We start from the raw sequence: 11,461 nt of genomic DNA, 5'->3' as shown, positions 1-11,461 counted from the left end.
ATATTTTAAATAAGTTCTCCACCGATAATGGTGCTTACATACCGAAGGGCTTGGTAAAAATTATTAATTGTTGATTTATTAATAAATTGATAAACCTTTACCCTTTTAATTTATATATATATATATATATATATATATATATATAGAGAGAGATAGATAGATAGATAGATAGATATATTGATATATATATAGATATATATATATAGATATATCGGTATATATATATATATATATAGATATATATATCGTGAAGTATATTTGCCACCTAAATGTGGCAGACCCATAGAGGACGATGTTACTGTTGTTTATAGCCCCAGGAAGACATTTCCTCCAGCTCGCTAACGACACACTGCCTGTGTCCAAGTAGTATTTGTGAAGGGAAATCATCTTCCTGGGGCTATAAACACCAGTAGCATTGTCCCCTATGTACTATATTAAAAGATTATGAGGCAATCCTTCAATTTAATGATAAAATTAATTAAATGAGTAAATGGTGGGTAGATAGATAGATAGATAGATAGATAGATATGTATATGTCATGCAAAATATGCTTGTATGAGCATAACCACATATACAAACACACGTACATACATGCATATGTATTATGAGTTGATAAGGTAGCCTAAATCTGATTACTTGACCTGTTAGAAATAGCAGCTGAGTCTCTTTAGGTGATAAGATCTTGGATGTTATATTTGAAAATAAAAGACTGGATGGTCAATGACTTATAGTGTTTTGTTTTCTCAGCAAATAGTTTTTTCTAGTTAACTTTTTGATGATTTCTGCACTAAATATGTGAACCCTAATTTAGCTATTGTCTTCCATATAGAATTCAAATTTTCTATGCCAACTAATGTACACACTTGTACATTGACTTAGTGTTTCACTATTATTACTTCAATGAGTATGGTTAAAAAATATGCTTCACTGATGAAGTCATAATACCTAAACGTATCAAGATTTGTCAACCATACTTGGCAAAAAAATTTTAATAATATTCTTTCTAATTTTGGCACAAGGATAACCATTTATGAGAGAAAGACATAAGTTGATTATTTATATCAACCCTAGCTCTTGACTTGTACTTTATTTTATTGACCTGGGAGGGATAAAAGCAAAGTTGACCTTATCAGCATTTGAACTCAGAACATAAAGAACAGAAAGAAATACTACTAAGCATTTTGCCTGGCATGATAATGACTCTGTCAGTTCATCATCATCATCATTTAACATTTGTTGTCCATGAGTTGGACGGTTTGACTGGACTGGCACACTGGAAGGCTGCACCAGGCTCCAGTATGATTTAGCATGGTTTTCTGTGGCTGGATGCCCTTCCTCAAGCCAGCCACTCTGAGAGTGTAATGGGTGCTTTTACGTGCCACTAGTATGGGTGCCATTTGTGTGACACCAGGATCTGCCACAGCTGTGATTTTGCTCTGCTTGATGGGCCTTCTTTGCAAGCACGACATAATGCCAAAGGTCTTGCTCATTGCCTCTCTGAGGCCCAACACTCAAATGGAACTCAGCCACTTTGCCTTTCAATAATAAAAATAATATTACATTTTGACCAATATGACTTTTTCCTTCAAATTAGTTCTAATTAGCTTGTTAATGTTTGCTACATAACACTAATTTAAGTATTTTTTTTTTTTTTTCATAAGAATAACATCTTTGAGTAATTCATTATAATGTTGCTAAGTTTTTCTTCTTTATTTCTTCTCTATGCTCAGTCCAAACTCTTATATTATTGCTAATTTCCAGATGTCCTTCAACTTATGCTCACTTCAAACTATTACATGATTGGTAATTCTCAGATTTTCATTTCTACTCTATGCTCAGAGTCCAAGCTATTATATTATTGCTAATCCTCTTTCGTATACTGTTTATATTAGTTGGACTGGTTTCCTCATCTTTATTGTTGCTTTCACTACATTTCAGCTGCTGTATGCTTCAGTCTTCTTCAGGTGTCTTGTGTTGAACTTGGTTGTTGTATCAGAATTTCAAACCTAACCCTGTATTTAATCCGCAGAAGTACACTGTTATCATTGCACTCTCTGTGTTTCATATTTTTTGCTTCAGTTAATTTTTGTGAATTAAGTTAGTACCTCACCTGGGATTGAACTCAGAGCCTCTAGATGACTGCCTTACTCTATGCCCTGTCCAAACTATTGTATAACTGCTAATTCTCAAGTTTACATTTCTACTCTACACTCAGTCCAAAATACTATAACATTACTAATTCTTTGTTTCTATTTCTATTCTACACACTGTCCAAACTTGTATGATATTGCTAATTCTTTATTTCCAGTGTTTGTTCAAACTAGTGTCAGAACTTAATGGAAGAAATATTTCACTAATACTCTCTGGCCTCAGGGTAAGTCAACTTTTATTATTTTCCCTATGTTTGCTTGAGCACATTTAATTATTGCATACTATTTGTAAAGATGAATGTGAGATTCAGGGGTAGTGGTCTATGACTAGTGTTCTGTGATGTCACATTTTAGCAGGGATTGATATCATAACTTGTTCCAAATGTACACCATTCAGTTGTGACTTGATTTCTATGACATCATATGATATCATAACTAGTTCTAAATGTATATTGACGTTAATTTTTACATCAACTTTGATATCAATCTTCAGTCAAAAATGACATTAAACAATATGAGGCATTCTTCTATTCTTTTATTCTTTTACTTGTTTCAGTCATTTGACTGTGGCCATGCTGGGGCACCGCTTTTAGTCGAGCAAATCGACCCCCAGGACTTATTCTTTGTAAGTCAAGTACTTATCCTATCGGTCTCTTTTGCTGAACCGCTAAGTTATGGGGACATAAACACACCAGCATCGGTTGTCAAGCAATGTTGGGGTGACAAACACAGACATATATATATATACATATATATATATATACATATATATATATATATGTATGTATGTATATACGACGGGCTTCTTTCAGTTTTCGTTTACCAAATCCACTCACAAGGCTTTGGTTGGCCCGAGGCTATAGCAGAAGATACTTGCCCGAGGTGCCACGCAGTGGGACTGAACCCGGAACCATGTGGTTCACAAGCAAGCTACTTACCACACAGCCACTCCTACGCCTATCAAAAGACATCAATAATAAATCAACATTATCAATAATCAATAATAATAATGCCTTAATCATTTTTTTTTTATTTATTTATTTATTCATTCATTCATTTATTTATCTATTTATCCTTTCTTTCAGCCATCTGTTCGCAATGAAATTGTCAATGCTGATATCACTCCACTTCTGTTTTCCTCTTCCGTTGAATCTGCTCAGGAACTGATCATGAAAAGTTGATGCCCTTCAAAGTAATTTTATACATAGTTCTTCTTTTTTTATCTTTATTTTTGTATTTTCTTATTTTATTTTTTGTGGGTTTTGTTTTCCAGCTTCCTGTTTGGACACTGAAGAATGGTAGCTGTCATTTTATCTTAGCAGACTTACTACACACTATATCCTTATGTATATCCTTTTTGCCCTTTCATTCCACTACTACCCACTTTTCCACTGTCTGCTGTGCATGAATTTCATACAAAACCAACTCTTCTACTAAAATTATGTTATCAAGAGTAAAAATCTGATCCTTAAGGCACTATCTCTGACAATGTTACGCTAACAATCTAAACCAAGACTTATTGTCTATGACAATATCAGACTATAATCTAAATTTTTTAGATTTTTTTGCCAGAAGATGCTTTTCCCTCCATTATGAATGAATTCTATTAGATATATGAACAAACAAAAACTGATACTTGAGGAAAAGGCATGAAATATGTAGAACAAAAAGAAAACTTTTTTTTTCTAAACAGTCAATATATTTAGTCTATACACAAAACAATATTAATTCTTAAAAGTCCTTCACTGAAATATAAGCCAAGCAAGAATATTTACCATTATATAGCAAAAAATGCTATAAAATAAGACAAATATTTTAGTCTGTGAAATAAAGCAATCAGAATGAGATTTGTTAGTGTTTTTGAGATAAGAAATGGTAAATAAAATAACGAAGGAAATTTCTGTATTTACTATGTTTTGCACTATGATTGAATGATGAATATTGTCCCAGATATGAAAGTAATACCCCAACGTAAAGTATTATATTTGGGTTTTAGAAACGGTTATCAGCTGTTCAACACTGAAATATTTCTTAATTGAAAAGTAGAAGCTAAACCTATTTTATAAACATTTGGCAATGTTGAGAATATGAAGTCACTGAGTTTGTTGACTTCCTACTTATATCTATTCACAGTTAAGAGGATGAGTACTGGACTATATGAAAATGAAGTGCTGTAGCCATGAACACAGTACTATTTCACTGACAGGATATAAACCAATGAGGGAATATCTACCAGGTTGTTTGACCTGCAAGAATTATAACCAGGAAACCTCCTTCAAATCACACCCTGCTATCTTAAGACAGGATGGATACCTTACTTAACCATTTGGCCTCTCACACCTGCCTAACAATGTTATTGTAAAATAAGCAATCACATCATTGAAATCTCAAAGTTACTAGATAATACATGATTAATTCAAATCAATGTGAATATATATATATATATATTTCGAAATGCTTACTTTTAGAATGGTGGCAGCTGATGAAGGAAATGTTCTCTATGTGGCCTGTGTGTTTTCTGTACTCTGTTTATCATTTTGTCCACGTTTTTTTTTTGCAACGTCCTGTACCCAGATATGCATCTACATATACATGTACGTATATATGCATATACTCATATATTATTTGAAATATATATATATATATATCTATATAAGCATTACATTTGACAGAGTAATCTGAATGCTAAAGGGTTAATGTAATCTTAAATATATTATGTCTGATAAAAATAATAAGAGTTTGCTGTCATTACCTAACTGCTTGCACCCATGAAAGAGATTCTATATGGTTGCTTGACGTAAAAATAGAAACCAAATAGCCCTCAAATTACACCTGTATTAAGGTAATCGTATCATACACACACATATGCACAAAAGCTTAGCCATCCCTTACAATCAAATATATGAGCTGATAGCTTGTACTACCACACTTTCACTAATTGTTTTAGGTACTTATGTAGTTTCAAGCAAACATAGACACACTCTCACTTCTCCCACACTTGATGCAACTCATCCTTTCATGGAGCGACATATAATTATTTGCTTTGCTCAAGAGTACAATGTGCTTCCCAGTCCAGGAATAGAACCCACAACTTGATAATTATGAACCGAGAACCCTAACCATTAGGACATATGTCTTCACATACATATGTATACATATACATACATACGCATAGTTATATGTCCATACAGGTGTGTGTGTGTGTGTGCAACAGTGTGTGTGCAACAGTGTGTGTGCAACAGTGTGTGTATATACGTGTGTGTATAAATACATGTACTTTTTAAGAACTGTAAATTATATATATTATACACTTTATATATATATATATATATATACATATATATATATATATATAAGTGCAGGTATGGTTGTGTGGTAAGAAGTTTGCTTCCCAATTACATGGTTCTGGGTTCAGTCCCACTGCATACCATCTTTGGTAAGTGTCTTCTACCATAGCCTTGGGCTGACCAAAGCCTTATGAATGGATTTTGTAGAAAGAAACTGAAATAAACCTGTCATATCCGTATATACATATATTTATGTGTATGCATCTTTGTCTCTGTATTTGTCCCCCAATCACTACTTGACAACTAGTGTTGGTGTATTTACGTGCCAATACCTTGGCAGTTTGGCAAAAGACAATAGAATAAGTACTAGGCTTACAAAGAATAAGTCCTGGGGTCGATTTCTTTGACTAAAAAACCCTTCAAGGCATCGTTCCAGCACGGCCGCAGTCAAATGACTGAAACAAGTAAAAGAGTGTGTGTTTGTATTTGTGTATGAATGTATGTTTTGTGTTACAAAAACATAAGAGCTCAATGCACCCTTCTGCAAAAGAGTGGAAAGATTATATATTTAATACATCCATTCAAACATACTTACATGTGTGTGTGTGTGTGTACACATAAACACATACATATGAAGTATTACATGTCTAAACTTAAAGTGCAATGGACCTTACAGTCAACTGTACCCTTAGCAACACTTAAAGTGTTGTTCCCTATCTCTGTGCAGTTATCTCTAGTCTCTATGATGTTAAGTAGAAACAACTCAAAACTATATAACATGCTTCTTAATTCTCCCATGGTTGAGCTAATTTTGATTGTGGTTTTAGCTTGTCAAGCATTAAGAATTTGTTAACACACTAACATATAATGTAAATTTAGTAACTCATTTTTTCTTTTAATCATAAGCATGTACACTTTATATCTATGTGAGGAATGGCAGTATGTCAAAATCAGAACATCCAACAAAATTTCTCATGGTATTTCATTCCACCTTTTTATGTTCTGATTTCAAATCCTGCCCAGGTCAACTTTGCTGTTCATTCTTCCAAGGTAAATGAAAAAAGTATTGGATAAATTATTAGGCTTAACGGAAACAAGTAAATTCTTAAAGGCAATGTTCCAATGTCTGAAACCAATAAAAAAACTGAAAAACTACTGTATATCTATGTGTGAATGCACAGATAGATTTGTGTAGATGCACAAGTTTGTATGTGTGTGTCTGTGTGTGTGTGTGTGTGTGTGTGTGTGTGTGTGTGTGTACACATTCTTGTTTACAAGCCCCAAAATTTGAGAGCTATGCACTTTTTTTGTCTATTCTTTTCTGTTTGTTTACTTTTATGCTTATTTACTGTTGGTAATGAGAAATTATTTCTCATTCTCTATCTTCTCTCTCTTTATTCCTACAAGCATTGGCCTGCAAGCATTCAAGCTTGCCATTAATTGCACCAGTCTTATGAGTCTGGAAGGATCTAACAAAGTCATTGGCACTTTCCCTGACAAACTTATTTGGAAATGACCAAAATACGTACATATGACTTTATTTTTATGAATTTGTCTACAAAAATATTAATGCATTTAATATACACTATGCAAAAATATACAGGTTCTATTATACGTGCATATGCATAGGCAACCAAAAACTGTATTCCAAGGACTAGTTTCCCTTTTTAGGCCCAGAAAATACTTTGGCTACAGACAGCTCATTTCACTACAAGGTGGAAACGAGGCTCACAATGGAACATTGCTCCATCTGAAATGGTACCATTGTTACACATCATCATCGTTTAACATCCATGCTGGCATGGATTGGACGGTTTGACTGAGAACAGGCAAGCCAGGAGGCTGTACCAGGCTTCAATCTGATCTGACAAGGTTTCTACTGTTGGGTGCCCTTCCTAACACTAACCACTCCAAGAGTGTAGTGGGTGTTTTTTACATGCCACCAGCACAGGAGCCAGCCAGGCGGTACTGGCATTGACCATGCTCAAAGGATGCTTTTTATGTGCCACCAGCATGGGAGCCAGTCAGGTGGCACTGGCATGTAAGGTGGCACATCCTAAACATCATCCAAATGAAAGCCATCTGATTAAATTGTAAAGGTTTGCTGACCAACAAACTTCACTCTCTGACCCGCAGATAAACATTCTTCTCATGCCACTTTTTTTTATTGTTCCTGCAATGGCTTCTGTTCTTCATGGCTGGCTAGTTTCATACTACTCTCCACCTAAGTCTACATGATATACTTATTCTTCCTTCTCTCTTCAGACATAGCTTTAAACTAATCACTACTCTCAGTTGTTCCTTTCAGAGTATCAACCCTCTGGAATTCCCTTCCTAACCCTGTTTTTCATGCTCACAGCACCCTCCAAATATGCAGACTAAACATCAGTTATATAAATGTAATTAGCTTCAAACATATAAATATAATGATACTCAGTTCAACCTATTATATTATTGCTAATTCTCTATTTCCATTTCTGCTCCATGCTCAGTCCAAACTAGCTATATGATTGCTAATACTAAAGCTTCCGTTTCTACTCTACACTCAGTCCAAAATATTATAACACTACTAATTCTAGTTTTAGATACGGCCTCTTCCTCGTGTTTAAACTAAAAGAAAAAAAATGTATCTTATTTATCATCTCCAGAGTTAACGAGACTAGAACTGATCTGTTTTGGCAAAGATCAGCATTGTTTCAGGAAGGTAGCTTAAGAGATATCAGTGCTTCTCAGTCATCAAGAACCCTATTTATGGGATGGTATTTATATAATCAATGAAAGATATACTAAAATAGTAATCATACTTCCATTCACAAATAATGACTAGCCATTCCATCTACTAGAACTTTTCAAAGACAAGTAAAAAAAGGTGTGTACTAAAGTATGAGAATCGTTGGCTGATGGGTGTATAAATTTAGGTTTATGAAGCCATGATAGTAGGAAATATTAAAGAATATAAATAGATATTGCGTTGGATTTTCTGGGATTCTATTATAGAGCCTCAAAGTGGATAAATGAGTCAAAATGAATTTATTTTACCTCTTGCAAGTAAGAATCAATTGTAAAGATTTTTCTTTTGTTTTTTTTTGTTTTTTGTTTTTTGTTTTTTTCATAAAAGGAGAAAATAAATGTAACTTTAAAGTATTTAAGAGCAATACTATATCAGCTGGTTGTATAGCCACAGGTCAACCTAAATCAATTTCATCTAAAGCATGTGAACAGTCTGTTGGTCATTCAAATGACATTCTCAATATGATTAGCTTCTATTTTCTGTTCTGTTTTTTAATGGAAATTATCATCTAGTGTCCTTCCTTTTTTTTTAAAGATGGTAGGGGTATTTAGTTGGTATGTCTAGTATAGCAAGTTATTGTATAGCGCAGAGATCAAAATAGGTGGACCACTGAGATATATTCAGTGGGCCTTTTCAAATTTAGTGTATTTGTAAACCATTGAATATTTGATGGCCTTCAAATAGCCTTTTGCGTCACTTCTTAATTTTTGCTTACATAAGCATAGCTAGTGATGAAAATGGTAGGAGAGGAAATACAGAAATATTTGTATATCATCATCTTCATCATCATCAGTTAATGTCCATGAATTTATGTTCTGAGTTCAAATTCCAACAGGATCAACTTTGCTTTTATCCTTTCAAAGTTAATAAAATAAGTACCAGTTGAACACTGGGTCAATGTAATTGACTTGCACCTGCTCCTGACCTTGCTGGCCTTGTGCCAAATTTTGAAACTAGTATTTACCAGAAACAACAGTGACTCAAGGGCCAAGAGTTTTGTGTGTCAGCACTTAACTATATATATATAGCTTAGCAACAAGAATACAACAGATTCCCTTCGGGCCTTTCCTCTACTGTCTTGTTTTCCTCCACCCCAACTCCATAGAGAACTATGCACAGTCCTTCTTCATAGGGAAACCTTTCCTAGCATTCTTAATGTTGATCTGTGCAGTTTCGGGAATGACCATTAAATTGTACCAACAAGTATCGTTAACATATCAAACCATTAAGGATGCTTCTATGTCTTCATTATATCTGCTAGAAATATTAGCCAAACTTTTCTCAAATCACACCCTTACTACCTTAAAAGAGAAGAACACATTGGATAATGTGTGTCTTATAAACTTTGCCCGAAGAAAGATGGACTGCCATGGCTGGAATCTGTAATGCCTTGGTTCATAGGTCTTGATCACAGGTCTACTAACTTAGGAGCTAAACAACAAGAACAGGGTATAAGCCTCCAGCTTAGAAGAGTCTGTGACAGTTCTGACTACTCAAACCCAAACTGTAGGATACATATGGTGGGTGGCATATCTGAAGAAGAAAATGGTAGTTTCAAAAGTAACATTTTATGCCTAGTTTACTCCTTTGTTTCACTTATTGTGACCTTCACCACCACCACCACCACCACAACCACTACCACCTCTACTACACCACCACTATCCCCACTCCTACCATCACTTAACTCCATCACCACCACTGTCACCACTATCACTACCACCACCACTAGTTTCACCCTCCACATCTCTATTATCAGTGCTAACAATCTGTCGATACTACCACCACTGCAACTACTGTCACCACTACAACTTTCACCACCAACGTCGTCACCACCATCGCTCTCACCACTACCACTATCATTACCATCAGTACCAGCAATGTTACTACCATCACTGTCACCACAACAACCTCTATCGTCATCACTACCACCATCACCATCACCACCACTATCATCACTCTCACTTGCACCACCATCATCACCGCCACCACCACTGCTGTCACCACCATCACCAATACATCATCAATCACTCGAATATGAGTCCAGCATGCCACTCCGCAAGCTGCCTTCAACAGCTGGGCAAAATTATATGCTATTTGTATCTCTTGACTGAACCTGGCTCCCAGCCAACAACTTATTTTCTTCTCACCAACAATGTTCTTTTATAAACCTCCTTCACTCACACAAACACAAACACACCCTCATGTAGATGCACATGCATGTTATCATTTTTTTTTTTAATCACATCTTTCTCCCTTCTTCCCCTCAACCTATCAACCAACATGGCTAAGCCATAGTGTGACTATTTATCTCTCTACTCACTCAGCTCTCCCACCTCTTATGTATATTTTTATGTGTGTATTTGTGGGCGTGTATTTCTCTCTTTCTCTTGCTTTTTCTCTCTCCCTCTCTCTTTTTCACTCTCTATCTTTACTTTTTTTTGTTTTGTTTTTTTGTTTGCTAGATGTGAAGGAAGGAACAATGCCCATAGATTTTGCAGGCCTTCCAAAATTGGTAGGACTGATGACATTAATGTTTCATTTAAGCTTTAACCATTTTGATACCATCCCACCTGAGACCTCCCTTGGTTTTATGACATAAAATTCGTACTTTAACCCTTTTGTATTTAAACCAGCTATCAGTGGTTAGAGCATCCAGCTCAGAATCATGAGGTAGTGAGATCGATACTTGGACCAGGTTATATGTTGTGCCCTTGAGCAAGACTCTTTATTTCACATTGCTCTAGTTCACTCAGCTGTAGAAATGAGTTGTGACATCACTGGTGTCAAGCTGTGTCAGTCTTTGTCCTTGGATAACATCGGCGGCATGGAGAGGGGAGGCTGGTATGCATAGATGACTGCTGGTCTACCATAAACAACCTTGCCTGGACTTGTGCCTCACAGGGGAACTTTCTAGATGCAATCCCATGGTCACTCATGAACAAACAGGGATTTTTATCCCACCCAAATAACCTACCTGTCTTATTTTTGAACTGGGCAGATTCAGCCTCTCATACTTACCCTACAATATTATTCTAAAAATAAACAATCACATATAGGTGCAGGAGTGGCTGTGTGTTAAGTAGCTTACTTACCAACCACATTGTCCTGTGTTCAGTCCCACTGCATGGCACCTTGGGCAAGTGTCTTCTACTATAGCCTCGGGCCGACCAAAGCCTTGTGAGTGGATTTGGTTGACGGAAACTGGAAGAAGCCCGTCGTATATGCATATATAT

The 11,461-nt window shown here is 35.5% G+C and overlaps 1 protein-coding gene across 1 annotated transcript in view; it reads left to right on the top strand.

Moving 5' to 3' along the window:
* The window catches only part of LOC106881254 (sodium-independent sulfate anion transporter-like), a 156,592-nt gene that overhangs the window by 126,587 nt on the left and 18,544 nt on the right, over positions 1–11,461 (top strand). The window contains exons 18-19 of the mRNA XM_052969848.1: positions 2,309–2,374; positions 3,236–3,342. Coding sequence (XP_052825808.1) covers positions 2,309–2,374; positions 3,236–3,331 — 162 coding nt within the window. The 3' untranslated portion in view covers positions 3,332–3,342. The remainder of the gene's footprint in view (positions 1–2,308; positions 2,375–3,235; positions 3,343–11,461) is intronic.

The sequence above is a fragment of the Octopus bimaculoides genome, chromosome 1, assembly GCF_001194135.2.
Source record: "Octopus bimaculoides isolate UCB-OBI-ISO-001 chromosome 1, ASM119413v2, whole genome shotgun sequence".
NCBI lineage: Eukaryota > Metazoa > Mollusca > Cephalopoda > Octopoda > Octopodidae > Octopus > Octopus bimaculoides.
This window is presented reverse-complemented; position numbering and strand designations above follow the sequence as displayed.